Genomic DNA, 19,415 nt, shown 5'->3' with positions numbered 1-19,415 from the left:
TTAAACCTATATTGTACTTATGCTATGCTAAACTGTAAACTATGCTATACGGTACTATACTAGAGAGATAAAGACTAATATGAAAAAACACTAATTCCTGGAGGAAAATGCAAATGATCGTGAACCGTACCAAATACCATATACGCTGAGCGAGATAGGTTAACCACGTGGTGAATGTAAATACTAGACTTGGCAACTAAGTTTCGAGATCGTGCTCTGCCGATATAAATCGATATAAATGGCAGGTTGGGATTGGTTGGATGTCTATGTTTCAGTGCACAACCACCAGACAGAGCCAAAATCGGCCTAAACGTCAAATTAGAAGTAGAGGCGTGCGGAGTATAAGTGCATTTTTGATTGTTGTAAGCTGAAGTAATGTTTGACAATTTCTTACTCTTATCCTTTTTATTTATTGCAAGCATCTGTTTACAGACTCACCATTAGTCCCATTTAATCCAACATCCCTTGGCCAGGTTATGAAGAAAGGGTTGGAGCATCTGACGTCAGAAGAAATTTCATTGAAACTGATACGTTTTGGAGTTAATATTGGTAAGTTTTCTCTTGAATTGCTTTAAGAAAGAGATGTTATGCTATAAATTCTTTCACCATTTACTCACATTGAGATACAGTAAAGAGAACCAGGGTGCAAGAACTCCTTCACACAAAGCAACCATGGTCGCGTGACCAGTGTTTTTAGAGGCATTGTGGTGACCATTCTGGTCACACCACCAGGAACGCCACCTCCTCCATTAACACTTTCAGAATTGAAATGGAAGAAGCTGCATTTGTTAATTATCTATACAAACAGTTACATAATTATCACAAATGGAGAAATGTAATATTTTGGGTTCCCCAATTCTAAAAGATAGATCATAAAAGGACATATTTCATACTCTGCACTTTCATCTTCAGCAGAATACAGACAAGTTTTTCACTTTTCTACACATGAACCTGAGCATTTCTTGGCACTTGCACCATCCTTTTTGTATAGAAAAATGGTCTACAGCAGCTCCCAATTTTCCTCTTCAAATCTCTGTAGGATTCAGTTAGACTTGATGTGTCAATTAAACCACATCAGAATTAGAATTTTCTGCTTCTGTATTCATTTCTAAGACTGGTAAGAATGTACAATACAGGTCGCCTGCATTAAAAGCTATTTCTCATCTGAAGGGTATGTAAACGCATGGTGGTGCTGCCAACCTGACATCTTTAAAATTGCCTTTCTTGCAACTGGTAATTTTGGCACCACCACCACCACCACTACCACCACCACCACCACCACCACGTAAAGAGAATAAGTGATAAAACATTAAAAGTTAAATAGCATTAAATGGAAACCTTGTCAATGGTCTCAAAGGTGGAAGAGGAATCTGATTCCCAACGGTGGAGAGAGTGGAAGAGACTAGTAAAATTCACCATGAATTGAAAATCAAATCAAAATCCGAAAGCGACCGTTCCCAAACTGGGTGGGCTTTGGTCAGCATCTGTTTCCATGTAATAATCCTCCGGCGTTAACAACCTCGACTGTAAGAAAAGGTGACTCTAGAAGTCACCCCCAGAACACTAAGAATTATTAATCATGGAAAAGTGTGATGTGAAGCTAATTATCCCAGGCGGTCAATCCACAAGCAGACATTCAGATTCTGGGGAGTCTGCAATGTCACTCAAAGATGAATCGGACCGTCTTGGGACCTCAAACAAAATAAAATACAGGAAAGCAAACTACTTACCCACTTTTAATGCAAATTTGCTTTTGAAAATGCAGGAACTTAAGACTCTAATACACACATTAAATGAAAACACAATCATCATAACGGCTGTGAGAGAGACCAGGTTCTTGGATGAGAACAGCTTTGAATTGGGAGGATTCAGAGTACTTAAGGTGAAGATGGGGACAAGAGTTATAAAAAATGTTTCCCATCTTGGAACAGGTTTCATAATTGACAAGAAAATAGACTCCATTATAAGCTTTGAGTCTACATCTGAAAGGCTGTCCACACTCACGTTTAAGTTGACCAACACAGTATATAAAATTGTGAATGTTCATGTCCCTATAAACATTGACAACAAAAGGAATAAAGGAAGGTGGAACTATTCTGGGATAAACTAGATGACACGATCCAGAAGATACCCGATAAATATAACGTCATCCTCCCAATTCAAAGCTGTTCTCATCCAAGAACCTGGTCTCTTTCACAGCCGTTATGATGATTGTGTTTTCATTTAATGTGTCTATTAGAGTCTTAAGTTCCTGCATTTTCAAAAGCAAATTTGCATTAAAAGTGGGTAAATAGTTTGCTTTCCTGTATTTTATTTTGTTTGAGGTCCCAAGACGGTCCGATTCATCTTTGAGTGACATTGCAGACTCCCCAGTGGGGAGAGAGAAAAGGTTCAGGCATATAGTGGGATGTTATCCAGCACATAACAAAACCAACCAAAATGGTGTCATGCTCATCGAATTATGCCAGGCACACAATATGGTCCTGAAGTCAACTAGCTTTAAGAAATTACCAAGAAAGCAGAAGACATGGATATCACCTAACCCTCTCTTGGGAGAATTACAGTTAGATCATGTTGCGATAAAGTAGAAATTTCATAAGGAAATCCAAAATGTTAGGGTTCTCAAAGGGGCCAATTTCAACTCAGACTTCTACTTAAGTGAAATTGAAGATCATCCCCAGGAGTAACTTTCAAAGTAAAAACCTTGTACAAAGGAGATATGATCCAGAAAAAATAAAGGAGAACAAGGAGGAACAGAGCAAGTTAACCAGCTACCTAGGAGGTCAGGACTGGAAACAGGTGGAGAAGAGTCTTATAACCAAGGCAGAGCAGGTTGCGCACCTGTTATCAGGACAAAGAAGCACAAATGGTGGAATGAAGAGTGTGACAGACTACTTTATCTGAGGAAGAAGACATGGCACATCTGGCAAACCAAAAAAGGACGAGAGTGCCTGGCAACACTTGGTGTCCAAAGGGATCAAGAAAGTTAAGAAGGAACAACGAGAGTGTACTCACGAAGATAAATGATGACTTTCTTAAGAACAACATGAGAAATTATTATCGGATCTTCAGGGACAAGATAAACAGGTATTACCCCCCAACTCTCCAACTTCAGGACAAAAAAGGGAACATGGCGTATAGTAACAGGGGCAATTGTAAGATTCTAGCAGAATATTTCAAGGAACTTCTAAATTGCGATGAACCACGTCAAAAAAAAAAAAGCATTCGATGGTAAACCAAAGTCATCCCCCAACCCTGACTCTGAACCACCATCTATAAGAGAGATCCAGGCAATACTAACTCACATGGAAAATTTCAAGGCATCGGGGGAAAATCAGATAACAGCTGAATTATGGAAGTATGCAAGCAAAAATGCAAATGTCTCACTCCAAAAACTGTTTGAAGAGATATGAAAGAATGAGGTTATTCCAGAAGAATGGGAAATGAAAAAAAGGTTTGAAATCAAATCCCAACAACTACAGAGGGATTTCACTGGTGAATGTGACATACAAGATATTGTCCAGAGCATTACTGCAAAGAGCTGAACCTAATTTGGATCGCCAACTTGGGGGAGTATATCAAGCAGTATTTAGGAAAGGAAGATCTTTCCCTGAACAGATCTTAAACCTCAGAAACATTTTAGCATACCAGAAGCAGAGGTCGAAACCGTATATAATGACTTTTGTAGACTTCCCAAAAGCTTACGATTCCATAGACAGAGAGTCGTTGTTCAGTATTTTGGAGGAGTTTGGCTTGGGCGGGAAAACTTTAAACATCATCATGGAGATGCTCACGAATAAGTCCTCTAAAGTCAGATTCATGGGTGAATTATCAGAACCTTTTGAGGTCAGAATAGGGGTCCATTGAGGGGATGGTCTCTCCCCCCCTGTTGTTCAACTGTGCATTTGAAAAAGTTGTGAGGGAATGGAATGCAAGAAAGAGAGGGGGAATAAGACTTGGAACAAAAAACAAAGGAATCACAATTAAGTGTTTGGCCTTTGCTGATGACTTGGCGCTGCTCGCAGAAAAGTGGAAGGAAGCAAAAGAACAAATTGTCAAATTACAAGAGCAGGTGGGGAAGATGGGACTTAAGATTTCTTTCGAAAAGACGAAGATCATGACAAATATACTTGACACCCCTAAGAGAATTAAAGTAGGAGCTCAAAAAAGAGAGGTGGTGAAGAGTTTCAAATACCTAGGGGAACGGAATGAATGGAATAACCTTGAAAGGAAAGCAAGAAGGACCAAAATGGAACTAGCTTTCCAGAAAACCAAGAACACATACAATAAGAAAGCCCCCTCTTGGAACACCAAAATAAGGCACTATAACACAGTAATTAAGCTGGAAGCACTCTATGCAGCAGAGACACTAGTCATGGGGAGGAAAGGGCAAATGGAGAAATTGGAAGTCAAGGAGAGGAAAATTTTGAGGAAGATCATCGGTCCCAAATTACAAAATAACAAACAAGTTTTTTTTATAGAAACGAAGCCCTCTATGTTAAGTCGGAGAGATTCTCGGATACCATGAGAAAAAGGAGGATTGATTTCTATGGACACACATTCTGAATGAATCCTGACAGATTAACTAGACAGATCTTTGACTTCTTTTACAAAAAGAAGGCTAAACTCAATTGGTTTAAGGAATTGGAAAAGGATTGGAGAGATCTTAAGCTTACCAAACTCATGTTAAAGAATGGTTCAGCCAAGACCACGACCAAAGACAAAACTAAGAGTTTCCAAGTTAAGATCGACACCAGAAAACCGATTCATATATCAGAGGAGGAAAGGAGGAGGAGATCAGTTAGAATGAAGAACTGTTGGCAGAAGAAAAGAGCAAAAGCATCTAAGAAGTGATTGATCTGACATACCCCAAAGATGGTTGATTCTAAGTGAAGAAGAAGAAGAAGAAGAAGAAGAAGAAGATCTGCACATCAGATTTAAAAAAAAGAGAAAACTTCGAAGAGGAAATACAGAAGTAGCTGCGAGGAAAGAACATGATAGTGATGAGGGATGTGAATGCCCACATTGGCTAAGAAAGGCAAGTATATGAAAATGTGCTTGGTAAAGAGGCTTGAGGGAGCCAAAATAAGGAAGGTGAGAAGTTGCTGGACTTATGCAAATTTAGTGGTGTGTTGGTTGGAAACTGATGGTTCAAAAAGAAAGAGAGCCATAAAATAACCTGGTGCAGTAGAAATTGGTCTAGAAAATCAGTGGTGGACTAAATGCTCTTTGACAGCAAAATGAAGAGCTGTATTATGGACATCAGAGTCAGTGGAAAGTGGCCAATGACTTCTGGTAATGAACCTGAGAGGGATTAAGAACAAGAAAGAGACAGAAACTCAAGAAAGATGAATAAGAATATGGAAGCTGAGCAAGGAGAAAAACAGGGAAGAGTATTTGAAGATAGTAAGGAAAACATGCCGATGGATGAACCAAAAACGGAAAAAGAGGAAGAATATTCAGAAATACACTAAGAGAGGGAGCAGAATTAGAATGTGGAAGAACTAGAACAATGGAAAGATGTATTGCAGAAGAAGACATGGTTGCAAAATAGGATGGTGGAAGCGAGAGAAGAGTATCAGGCAATAAAGAAAGAAGCAAGACGGGTGGTAGTAGAACAGAGAAGAAGGTTGATGGAAGAACAGACTAAGATGATGGAAGATGGTGAAGGTAGTAATAAAACTAATATACTGAATGGTTAAAAGTGAGGGAAGGAAAATATATCATGGAGTACGTCAAAATCATTAATATGGAAAGAAGGTGGAGAAAGAGGGAGAACTCAAAATGATGTGGAGGGAGCGTTTTGAAGAATTGTGCCATCTGCTGTGAATGGGAAACTGCATGTTATTATTGTAGTGGAGGATAATAAGAGTATAGATCCAGTGTCTTAACTATCGTCACCTTGGTCTGCCTCTGCTTCTCTTGCCCTCTATTGCAATGTCCCTTATTCTTCTGTAAGAGAACCTATCTTCCTCCATTCACCTCATATGTTCCCACCACTGTCTAGCTCTTCGGCTGAATGGTCAGCAGTCACCTTTTGGTTCAGAGGCAGAAGTAATTTAGGAAGATGAAGATGAACTACAAATGGAAATAGACTTAACATAGGAGGAAGTGGAAGTAGCATTGAGGAAGATGAAAGGAGGGCTATATTGGATGATGGGAGTTGTATGGAAGGAGAATAAGACACCAGAAGACAGGAAGAAGGGAATTATTGTATTGTTCCATCAAATCTGTTTGTGAGCTTGCATCCAGGAGATAGTGGGTTCGAATCACACTGTCGGCAGCCCTGAAGATGGTTTTCCGTGGTTTCCCATTTTCACACCAGGCAGATGCTGAGGATGTACCTTAATTAAGGCCACGGCTGCTTCCTTCCAACTCCTAGACCTATCCTATCATCGCCATAAGACCTATCTGTGTCGTGACGTAAAGCCACTAGCAAAAAAAATAAAAATCTGTTTGGCTCTTGAAAAACAAGGCAAAGCTTCAGGCTTCAGGCCTACCTGAAGCTGACATATACCAGATGTTAGTGGACTGCTTTGAAGCAGCGCATGGAGAACACACAGTAAGGGAAGAGGAAGTTCATGATGATAGACTGGGCAGAGGCTTAACTTGGGGGATTCCAGCAAGATATAGCAGATAGATTCAGGAGGTCAAATGGACTGTATTGCTATTGATCTCTCCAAGGCTTTTGACAGGGTAGGTCATAGGAGACTACTGATGAAAATAAAGGCTATTCGACTAGACAAAATTTCTAGTGGAATTGGGGAGGCCAGCTCAACAGCCTCCCTCTTGTACCCAATTTGGAAGGTGAGAAAAATTTTATAGTATGCTGTTACAAAATCTGTTTATATAAACTTGTTTTCTCTTGCTACAGGGCCATTAAGAAGAGCTGTAGATGACTTTGTGGTGGCTGCTGATGTATGGACTGAACAATTGAAGACTGATAACTTTTCACTGTATGTTGATTATCATTTTTAAAAAACTGTTAGGCCCTTCGTACACCGGTGCAATGCAACTGCGATCCGACTGAAACAAATGTCACATGAGCATTGGACGGTAGTTGTTTCACAGTCGGACCCCTGTTAACTGTGCAGTTCTTGTCCACCTGCGCGACTCGTCGATCAACTCATGAATTACTAACTCACAAACGACTGGCTTGTCAGTTGCGTGGCCCAACTCGAGTCAGACGCTCCTGCTATTTTTCATAGTTCACCACTCGTATAATTCAATTGTACTATGTCGGATCATGATCAGGAGTTGTGTATGCAACTCGTAGAAGCAGTGGAAAAGCACCCTTTGTTCTTCAACTATAGTTTGCCAAAATACTGCTTCTACTCAAATATTTTTAGTGAAAAATACTTTTGTTTCATGATTCATAATGGGTATTTGAGTAACAACTTTGAGACTGTTTCATATTTCATGGTTTCTTCTTTCTTTTTCAACAACTTCAAGAATTATTAATAATATTTTTCCTATATATTGAACATTTGAATCCTTGAAACTTTATGTTAAAATGATTTATGTCAAATACAATAATTACAATTAATACAACTTATCTCAAAGTAATCAGGAGTCTTTCTTCCACTCAAATACATCTCCTCCTGTTTGTGTCCTTCTTCCTGATTATCGGGCCAAGTTTTCCAACTAGCTCCTTGAACAGTTCCCTGAACATCCTGTAAAATTCTTTGAACTTTTCTTCGTCTTGTTCAATTTCTCGGACTGACACAATTGAACATGAAGATTTTCACGAATGAAAGGATGAACCCTAAATTCCCGCCGTCTTTGAAGCCTTCTCAAGTACCAGGTCACAATGACATTTCGATTACACACCGTATGGCTTGCACTCTGGAACAGACTGACAAACTTTTGATTCGACCGTCACAGTAGAGTTGCGTCTGTGGACGAAGAACATACAGCACAACTGTCATAAAACAGTACTAAACAAGTTGGGTTGCGTTGCATGTCTGTACGAAAGGCCTTAGATTACACTAGCCTGCAAAATAAAACTTTTTTTGTGCGGTAAAAACGAAACTAGGTGGGTTTTATGAATTACTTAACGCAGAATTCGGGAAAAAAATTAGTTTTGGCGAATCACGTCTGGTTTGTTGACAATTTTACAAAATATTATTTTGTTCTTACGTAAAATTGTTGATACTTAGTATTGATTACATTTGATGTATTAACGTAAATTTCGGCTTGCAAAACGTAATCATATTTTTCATGCATTGAATACACATAAATGATGCTTTGTAAGCAAGTAGATAGTATGTATTATATTTTTAATGTATATTGAACTTCTTGAAACTGAAGCATAAAGCGCCTATTTAGTTTTGACTGTACAGTTGCTTTTAAATTAATATAACCGTACCTTGAATAAAAATTACATGGTTAAACATACATAGTTTTGTTACATTATGTACAGGTTAGATTCACACCTCCGTCTTTCCCCATTTGCCATGGAATTTCCGGGTTTTTGGAGTTCTTGAATGATCTCTAGAAGGGTCGTCTCGTACATTCGACCAACAGTAATCGGCCATCATATTCACATCCCAACGTCCCTGATAGCTTCGTTCTGCATCTTTGAGATCCTGGTGAAACCTTTCACCTTGTTCTTCACTGACAGCTCCTAAATTTAGAGGGAAATAATCCAGATGCGAAGCTAAGAAATGAAGCTTAAGGCTCATATTACAACCGAGTTCCTTAAACTTTACCAACATTTTCCTTACAATTTCTTTGTATTGAGGGTCCTTAATGTTGCCAAGGAATTTAGTCACTACATCTTTGAATGCATGCCAAGCCTCTTTCTCAATTTTGGTCATCGTGTCTGTGAAAATTTAACCTTCATCTGTTTACGAATCTGTGGTCCATCAAATACACCTTCTTTGATTTTTGCATCTAATAGCGAGGGAAATTTAGTGGATAAATATTGGAAGCATAGGCTACTTTCATCTAATGCCTCGACATACAGTTTCATCAATCCAAATTTGATGTGCAAGGGTGGAAGTAGAATTTTTTCACGGTCAATAAGACTTACATTCAAGACATTTTTGGATTCTGGTTGTAGTTGTTTCCTTTCTGTCCAATTCACTGTATCCCAATGTTTATCCCGTGCCCTGCTATCCCATTCGCATAGGAAACAGGGAAATTTTGTATAGCCTTTTTGTTGTCCCAGCAACAATCCAATGATCTTCAAATCACCGCAAATTTGCCACCCATACTCATGATATTTAATTTTTTCAAGCACCAACTTTAAGGCTCGTACGTTTCAGACATTTTTGTGGAGTGTGCAAGTGGATGGATGCTAGAACATTTGTATTATGAAGCAAAACAGCCTTTAAACTTATTTTGGAAGAGTCAATAAAAACACGCCAGTTACTAGGATCATACTCTTTCTCTCCCAATCGACGTAGAAGATTTGAAACATCTGTACCAAATACAAGTTCATCTTGAGTATAATACTTTCGGACTGTTATCTTTGAAAGGAAACTGCTTTATCAGTCCATCATAAACATTGCATAAGGGCTGGGGCTTTTAACACGTCTGATTATTCAAGTGGTCTAAAGACAAACTCTCAACTGTTTTATCTTCAATTCTACATACCTCGCGGTCTATTGCGTATCTGGGGGAGTTTGTTATGAATTTACCAGGAAATCCCCAACTACAAAATGAAAATTTAGAGAGAAATAAACCTGTAATAAAATGCAAACAATAACAAATCAAATCACATACTTGTATTCTAAAAAATGTTGCGCAAGAACATCTCTCAACATTACATCTTACAAATTCATGCAGATACTAAAACACTGAATTGCATCAAAACTAGACGTGATAGGAAAAAAATGGCATCATTTTCGGAATCAGGGCAGCGATTTCCATAAGAATTACATATTTTCAATTTTACCGCATAATCATGTTGGCTAGTGTTATGTTTCTTACACTTGACGCAGAATGATAAGGATCTTTTACATTAACTTTTACAGTACTTAGATTATGTTTCTTACACTTGACGCAGAATGATTAGGATCTTTTACAGTAACTTTTACAGTACTCTGATGGTGATATCAATATCTTTATAATAATGCTGAATTTCAATACATCAATACATCTTAGAAATGACTGGTTTGAGGCAAGAGCATTTAAACTTTAATTTCTATGTTGTAATTCAAGAAATGTATTCAGGAAACATTCACATTGCACTCCTTGACTAAGTGGACAGCTTACCGGTCTTCTATTCAGAGGGCCTCGGATTCAATTTCTGGCCTGGCCAAGGATTTTAACTGCATATACAGTAAAACTTTGCAAAAAAAAAAAAAAGGTCTTATACTGTCCTCCATTAATTACCCCATCTAATGTAGATGGTCTTTTGTATTGAAAAGGAGGACAGTATAAGATTAAGATTATTATTATTATTATTATTATTATTATTATTATTATTATTATTATTATTATTATTATTATTATTATTATTATTATTATTATTATTATTATTATTATTATTGCCGGGCTGAGTGGCTCAGATGGTTAAGGCGCTGGCCTTCTAACCCCAACTTGGCAGGTTCGATCTTGGCTCAGGCCGGTGGTATTTGAAGGTGCTCAAATACGACAGCCCCGTGTCGGTAGATTTACTGGCATGTAAAAGAACTCCTGCGGGACTAAATTCCGGCACCTCGGCGTCTCCGAAGACCTTAACAAGTAGTTAGTGGGACGTAAAGCAAATAACATTATTATTATTATTATTATTATTATGATTATTACATGTAGGATGAACACCATGGCAGATCAGTGTAGAAGCAATAGAAAGAGGAAATAAGGACAAACAGGAAAACAGAAAACGACAAGGGCAATCCTCGCATCTTAGTACACTGCCGTCTTCAAATGCATAGGCTTCCTTCTCATCAATCCGAGCTCTCGTATGTTCATTTCTTTACAGTCGCCAACGAGCTTGTTTCTGCTTTCCAACTTCATCTGGAGGGCAGGCATAAAAAAAAAAAAAAAATAATAATAATAATCTTATGGCCTCAGCTGCCGTGTGCAGACATTTCTATTTGACGCCATCTGGCTGTCTGCTCGTCAATTTCGATGTTCCGTTTTACTCTAGGCCCCCACTAGATGGCAGACCAAGTAAACCGAAACTCTCTTGGGCGTCTATGGCTGAGATTTTAATGAATTTTGTTGGGTAAACACCAAATGTGTCACCAGAGATCTTTTACATGCCGACATCGTTCGACATGGAGTGTCGAATGGACTTTTCTCCGCCCTTCAAAAATCTGACTACCTCTGCCGGGTTTGAACACGCTATCTTGGGATCCGGAGGCCGACACTCTACCGCTGATCCACAGAGGCAGCTGAGGGCAGGCATCAACGCTCATCATCTAAGTTAACGGAGCCTTTGTCAGACCATTAGCACTAAAGTTGTTTCTTGCAACATGTCTTTCAAACTTGTAGTACCATTAGCTTCTAAAGAAGGAATAAAATGTTCTTGCAACCCCCACCAAGTGTTTGTTGTACACAATATTCCAATTTTGAAAATTATATTTTTTTATCAATTTTTTTTCTTTCCAGGCCACTAAGACGAAGGATGTTGAATGACCAGTTAATGCTGTTAAAAAACAGTTTACTACTGCCTGAAGGTGAATCATCCAATTTTAGAGTGAGGTAAGAAAATCTATGTAACAGCATTTGTAAGAATTATTTTTCAACACTTCCTGAATTGCTAGAAATGTTATCTCATCCCACCAGTAATCCTATACAGAAATAGCCATAGCTCTTTCATTTAGATAGAGATAGAGAGAGTGCATGCGGCGCCCAACCCTTGTGCCATTTTTCTATGCCACGATCCTATCTATGCTTGCATAGCAGGGGGAGAGGTGATACTCTCGAACGGCGCGTCCTGGGTGGCAGATAGGGGGGTCTTAACCGGCTTGTCGGTGGACGTGAGCAAAATAAAATAGCTCTCGTGGACCAAACACACAACCCCCCTGTGGGTGGGGGACGCAGACGAAAGAATACACCCATGGTATCCCCTGCCTGTCATAAGAGGACTATAAGGGGCGACCAAGGGATGATCGATTAAGAACCATGAGACTACTTGTGATTAGTACATCACACAGGGAACACCATGGGTCACCTTTACTTGCAGTTAGTACCACTATGTTAGGTATACAACAGGTTTGTGATTAATAGCAGGAGAGAGTGGTTCACTGTGGATTTCCAGTTCCTATGATTAGTACCACTATATGCGGAACACCATGGGCTTTCATTGCCTGTGATTTGTACCATTATGTGGAAACACCACGGGTCTGGGCGTTGCCTGTAATTAGTACACACTATGTGAGGAATACCACAGGAATACCAGCGCCCGTGGTTAGTACACCTAGATGAGGAACCACAGTGGTTTGCATTGCCTGTGAGTGGCGCCATTATGTGAGAAACACCATAGGTCTGTGATACCTGTGTGTATTACATTACATGTGAGTAGTACCATAATGTGTGGAATACCGCAAGTCTGCGCTACTTTTGATTAGTACCGCAACATGACAAATACCATGGTTCTACTTTCCTAGCGATACTACCATTATGAGGGGCTGTTGACCTGGATTTTGGTCCCCTTTATCATCGAGTCAGGATTGCACTTTAGACGCAGTCCCTTGGTCAGTACTACTATTGTTTTAAGATACCGTATTTACTCACATATTAGACCCCTTTTTTTTCTCACTTTTACAACCAAAAATAGTAAAGGGGGGTCCAATATGCGATATCCTCAAAATTTTGTGCAGCGAACACACGACTTCTAGGCTATAAAGAGCTATAAATTGTATGTGTAAACATTCCATATTATTATTTAACAAAATTAGAATGTGTATAAGTTATACTGGCTATTTTCGTCGGAAGGCAGTATTTCTAAACGTAAAAAAGACAATAAATGGTGAGCAAGACTTTTAGGCCTACGGTACATATAAAAGCCCGTTTTAGTTACTCATATCACGTCTTTCGTTACATCTCATTAATTCCTCTGGTGAGGTTGACGTCAGGAAGGGCATACGGTCGTAAAAACTCGCTACGAAGATTTTTCTCACTTCATACTCGACCCCGTAGAAAAAAGAGATAAGGATATCGTGTTATCATATAATTAAATATTGATACGAAAGAACTTAATGGCCAGTCATTTGTCTCTTTCAGTTAAGCAGTAGGCCTACCACACAGCAAACCTGATCACTGCTTTCAGCCTTGCGCTGCCAACTTCCCTGCCCTGCTACAGGCGTGTTGGCAATTCAAGTGACGTCATCTTCACTGTCATCTCGCCAGTCGCGTCAGCCGTGCTTCATTCTCTTTGAGCCATGCACTGCAATCAAGAGCGTACAAGGTCCCGTCTTTTTGAACCTTTTAAAAATAATTTTGTTCCCGTCTATAGAGTCTAAACAGTATGAATCTATTCCCAGATGGTTTCTGGAGGTGATCTCTGATATTCCCAGTTGCTGTATATGTAGCAGAAGCCACTCCTTCCGAATAAAGCCGTACTGTAGATGGCATGCCAAACCATCAGCTGATAACTAGCATATGTTACGAGTTGTACTTCCGAATGTAATACTGAGTAACTGGAAACATTCTTTTGATAACTGCGGTTGTTGAAACACAGACCCTTATTTTTAAGTAAATTTCATGCCTGTTCTCTACATTTATCACATCCGGATTTATGTAAACAGCTGCCCATGAGATAAGACAGACCACATTGTTTAGGTTAGCTATATTATCACCCTGATAATGCCAAAAGTTCCTTGACGGAAAGAATAAAAATAAATAAGAGGAAAATATACCGCATTTATGGATATCCACAGGTGTGGCGGTAATGCGTTTTATTATCATAATGTTTAATTCCGTACGTTCGTTGTCTGCTTTCTTATTAACGCATACTCTAGTATGTTTTGTTTGGCGTCCCCGAAAATCGTTTGAAGTACGCGGGGACATAAAATTATTATTATTAGGTACGTTGGCGGGTAAAACAATCATTTTAGTTGGATAGCTTTTATCACGTTTTAAACTTACTTCTCTCTAAATATATACCTATATTGGCCCGAGTTACGAGATATTAAACGACCACTTTTTTAATGATCTCGCCTGCTGTATAAATAGCAACAACCGCGAATTATTTCTCAACTAAAGTAAACTCGTTTCCTCATCCGGAGGTGGTACAGCTCGTTTTAGACACATTCCCAGTGGAGGGGTGTTACATGTACCGCTTTTACCGCATATCAACCTTCCTGCCATTCATAAATCTCTGGCAGTACGGTACCGGGAATCAAAGTAGGACCCCCGAAAACAGCAACTAATTGTGCTAACCATTACACTGGTGGACATTATTAACTACAAAACACAGACATATAACATGACTGATGTATGCTTGCAATGCGCGAGTTGGACACGAAGCTAGGCCTATTCATCTATTTGTGCGACGTCATCAGAGCTGCAGTAGACCTACGCTATAGAGGCGGACATTTCTTAACTACGAAACAAAGGTATACCGCATGGATTCGACGTATTTTCATTGCATAGGTCATACGAACGAAACTATTCACAAATTTATGTGATGTCATCAGAGCTGCAATAAGACTTAAACATGCTTCGAAGCGGAATCGTCGTCATTCTCTGACGAATTACGTTGTGGGGTCTTACAGGCAAAATTTTTTTTATTTTTCATTTTCTTCGTCCCGAAAAGCCAGGGGGGGTCTAATACGCGAGGGGGTCTAATACACGAGTAAATACGGTAGTTTCTGGGAAGGTGGGGCATTGTGGGTCCGATCCACTGATTGTTTTAAGTTCATAATCATTGTTTATCATTGTCTTTTTGAATTCTTGTCAGTGGATCAATTTTGGAATTATTTTTAACTTTCAGTATTGTGAGTTGGAGCTGCTGATTATTTTAAATTCATGTTCATCCATTCATTCTTCATCATGACATTTTGAATTCTGGTCAGTGGATGAATTTTGGACTTCTAAATTGTCTTTACATCTCATTTCATACCATTAGGGCCCAATGACCTAGATGTTAGGCCCCTTTAAACAACAATCATCATCATCATCATCATCATTTTTCTATGGGTTGGATATGAAGTAAGATGAATCTTCATAGTGAGTTGTTACAACTGGATGCCTTCAACACAAAACGAGTCCTCAGTTTCTAAATTTGACAATAAAGGAATTTAAAGCGTTCCTATACTATGTGTTAATTGCGATGATGATAATTCTCATGACAAAAAAGCACTTCATGGAGATAACATGTTTTAAATATTAGGTTCATTTAGAAATTGGGCGATATATAGAAATATACATTCAGTTAAAAGAAGGTTCCACCTTTAAATACTATTAAAAGAAAAAATGTAAGTTTACATTCCTGTTTAATTAAAACTGATACCAGTTTTGACCAGTATTCATAGTCATCAACAGCCAATTACAAATAAGTTTAAAACAATGCATAGAAAAATAATATTGAATTTGGGTTTGTAAAATTAGCATTTTTGATGAAGCGGAAGCCGAATAAAATATTAGGTTTTTCAGAAATGTCATTTAAATTTAAATTGGAGTTGAAGTATTGGTCAAGATGGATAAAACAATTTTCAGTAGTGTTTAGAAGTTGTTGATAACTTTAAGTTTAAGTCTTTATCAATGCTGGTGAAATTATGATTAGAATCTTGTACGTGTTGTCCTAATGCAACAAATTTGTTGTATTTTATGGCATTGATGTGTTCAGAGTATTTTAAAGTTACATCCTGTCTGTCCAATATACGAAGATCTACAGTTATTGCATTGGAATCTATATACTCCAGATTTAGAAAAAAACATTAGATTTATTAATTGAGTTAGAGTTGTGTAATAAATCAAGATTTCTGTTATTTGTTCTGAAAGATATTTTCATGTTACGTTTTTAGGAATGTTAGTTATTTTATAAGTATTTTGGGAGAAACTAAAGGTGGAAAATGCAGTGAGTTTGGCTTTATCTTTTGTTATATTTGGTTGTTGGTTTACTGCCAGATTTCTCAAGTCATGAATGTTCATTTTTCTGTTTCTCTTTTTGAAATTCACTGAGTGTTTATTTAGTTCATTACACAGCATAAACCCAAAATATACATCATCAGTAATAAGATTATTATTAGTTATGGGTGGGGATTGGTGTGATTCATAGTAAGCAAGAATGTTTTTGATGATAGGTGGGCATGTGAATGTAACTGTAGGACTTTTTAAAATGTGGTTAACCCCCTGTGGGTGGGGGACGCAGACGAAGAATACACACACGGTATCCCCTGCCTGATGTAAGAGGCGACTAAAAGGGGCGACCAAGGGATGATTGTCTTGGAACCATGAAACTACTTGTGATTAGTACCACCACGTGGAGAACACCATGGGTCGCTTTTACTTGCGTGTAGTACCACTATATTAGGTACCAAATAGGTTTGTGATTAGTAGCACACAGGAGCACCGTGCGGTCGGCTTTTGCAGTACCTGTGATTAGTACCACCATATGAACAGGACCATGGGATGATAGCTACCATGGTTCTGCCTTGCCTATGATTAGTACCCACTATACGAGGAACACCACGGGATAGTGCAGGTCCCTGAGGTTAGTACTCTTATGTGATGAACATCATTGGGTTGCGTTGCCTGTAAATGGTGCCGCAATGTGAGAAAAACCATAGGTCTGTATTATATGTCAAATTTCATAACCTGTGAGTAGTACCATAATGTGTGGAATACCGCAAGTCTCTGCTACTTTTGATTAGTACCGCAACATGACAAATACCATGGTTCTACTTTCCTAGCGATAAGTACTGTTATGAGGGGCCGATAACTTAGATCTTGGAACTCCTTTAGACTGCAAGCATCATCGATTCAGTGTTATGCTATAGCAGCAGTCCCTTGGTCAGTAATCCTATTGTTTTACGTCAATTCCTGTGAATGTAAGGCATTGCAGGTCGGTTCCACTGATTGTTTTAATTTCATATCCATCCATTCATTCTTCATCCTCACATTTTGAATTCTGGTCAGTGGAGAATTTTGGACTTTTAATTTGTCATTCCATTTCATCTCATTAGGGGCTGATGACCTTGATGTTAGGCCCCTTTAAACAACAATCATCATCATCATCATCATCATCATCATCATCATCATCATCAAAATGTGGTTAATTTTTGGAGACCAGGATGATATGTGGTTATGAAGGGTATAGAATTTGGATGCTTGGGGAGACCATGTCTCCTATGACAACAACCTAAGGAAGGCCTGTATTGCTACGACTTACCCCACCCAGTTGGTTGGCCACCAGATTTCTCAAGTCATGAACTCCGTCCCCAGACTCCCCCCAAGGAACCAAACCCAGGAGGTAACCTTCATAACCATATATCATGCTGGTCTTCACAAAATCAATCACATTTAAAAATGAGCATCAAGAAAATAAATTCTGTTTAATATATGATATGTATGAATCTTTAACAGTTGTATTTATTCTTTCAGACATGCTATCTATTCTCCGGCCATTCTGGACTCCTATGTAACCACCACATTTGCTAAAATTGTAGATCTGTTGAATGAGGGACCTGAAGTCAAGACAAGATTAAATATATATATTACCAAGGTGATGGTTCAAATTCGACAGGCTATATCAGCTCTGACACCCTTTTAACTGGTGAAAAAATTGTGCAGTGGGTTGTGTATGTTGTCTCAATGAAGGCATAAATAAAAGATTTTCAACCTTGATTGTATTATTTTTAAGAGTTTATTGTTGTATTAATTTAGTATGTTGGCAACACAAAGCAGGTGAAAGAGAAAAAAAGGAGAGAAAAGGAAAAAAATGAAAGGAGTACTTTTTTGAACTCCTGTATGTGAAAAGGGGTGTAGGAATTAAAATCAGCATGAAAAGAGTAAGACAATGGTGTTGACTAGAGGAAAAAGGGGAGGGAAAGGAATTATTTTTAAAAAAACTTGAAATTGAGGAGAGCTTCAAATACTTTGGAAGTGAACTGATGCAGTATGCAGAGCTGGACACAGAGATTGGTAAAACAATTCAATAGGGAAATGCATTCTACCAGAGTGTGAGAAATCTGGTGTGGAGAAAGTACCAATGAAGTGTAAAGAGATGATGTATAAGATGTATTATCATTCTCAATGCGATTTTATTTTGGTGTAAATAAATATCACACGAGATACATTCACTTTCTTGTATAAAACCACTTTATTTCTGCTAAGTCTATTCCTTAACAACACACAGTCATACACAACACTATTAATGGAAACACACTGAAACAATTTACTGTCGATTCTGTCAAGTACAGATGTTAAAAAGTACTCACTCTTAATCGTTCACTTCACCATCACACAGTCGATTCTGAAAAGTACAGATATCAACAAGTCCAAACACTGATTATTCACTTTACCATCACAAAGCAAGACTGACTACCCTCTCACTCAAGTCGATTCTGACAAGTTCAAATATTAACCAACTTGCCAGCTCACTGTAACACTCACTCTAACCCACACTCTACACTCTGACTCTCCAACTCCCATTCTGGTCTCTCTTTTTTTCTTCTTTTGTATCAGGGGGATAGGGGGTGGGGGGCAAAGCCCACTCACCCCACGTGGCAAGCGACACAATCTACATTGCCACCGACATGCTGTTAATACTAGGAAGAAAGAGAGAGCCGACTGGATCCCTCGCTGCGCTCCTTATACCGGCCTTGACAATCGCTTGTGAAGCCCAGCATAAAGCTGTAATTGGAAAGTTTCACCATAATGCCGCTGGAGCGCTGTCCTCCTACTCACTGATAGGAAGCTGTATACCACAAATTGCCGCATTTCCAGTTTTATTTTTTTAGTATGTTGGCAACACAAAGCAGGTGAAAGAGAATAAAAGGAGAGAAAAGGAAAAAAAATGAAAGGAGTACTTTGAACTCTACAGTGTGATGGTAGTGGTACCAGACCTGTAGCTTAGATCCTTTCCAACAGAACAAAGAAGGCCTAGGCCACCATAGCTCAATTAGTAGAGCAACCGATGCGAAATCGGGAGGTTGTGGGTTTGGATCCCACTGGTGTCTGGTTGGCCATTTTTGTTCTGTACTTAACATCTCTTCAACATGTACTAAATGTACGTAACACGACCTAATAGGTTGAAAGTCGGTTTCGATTTATTTATATTGTTTTGCTGTCATAAATGTTCGCAATGTGTTCGCAGTGAGGTGCTTGTTGGCTTGATAATTTCAGCTGATAGTTATGCGCTAGTGAGTTTAATTTTTTATTGCGTAGTGTGGTGATTATATTTTTTAAATTGTGTTTACAACTAGGAATTTGTGACATTATTGTGCGCCTGTTTGTACTTCGAGCAGAAATTTCTGCAAACAAGAACAAATGTAATGAGTGGCTCAAAGTGTTTT

General features: G+C 38.7%; 1 protein-coding gene across 2 annotated transcripts in view; it reads left to right on the top strand.

The window, feature by feature from the left end:
- Nucleotides 1-17,687, top strand: part of LOC136883361 (N-acetylated-alpha-linked acidic dipeptidase 2-like) — a 50,955-nt gene extending 33,268 nt beyond the window's left edge. The window contains exons 6-9 of one of the 2 annotated variants that reach the window (XM_067155623.2): nt 433-549; nt 6,875-6,956; nt 11,563-11,655; nt 17,503-17,687. In XM_067155623.2, the coding sequence (XP_067011724.2) occupies nt 433-549; nt 6,875-6,956; nt 11,563-11,655; nt 17,503-17,671 (461 nt within the window). In that variant the 3' untranslated portion in view covers nt 17,672-17,687. The remainder of the gene's footprint in view (nt 1-432; nt 550-6,874; nt 6,957-11,562; nt 11,656-17,502) is intronic. The other variant, XM_068229691.1, reaches the window with a different exon arrangement.
- The last annotated feature ends 1,728 nt before the right edge of the window (nt 17,688-19,415 follow it).

Source organism: Anabrus simplex, chromosome 11, assembly GCF_040414725.1.
Source record: "Anabrus simplex isolate iqAnaSimp1 chromosome 11, ASM4041472v1, whole genome shotgun sequence".
In the NCBI taxonomy this organism is placed as follows: domain Eukaryota; kingdom Metazoa; phylum Arthropoda; class Insecta; order Orthoptera; family Tettigoniidae; genus Anabrus; species Anabrus simplex.
The sequence above is the reverse complement of the archived record's forward strand: the minus strand, read 5'-3'. Positions and strand labels throughout refer to the sequence as shown.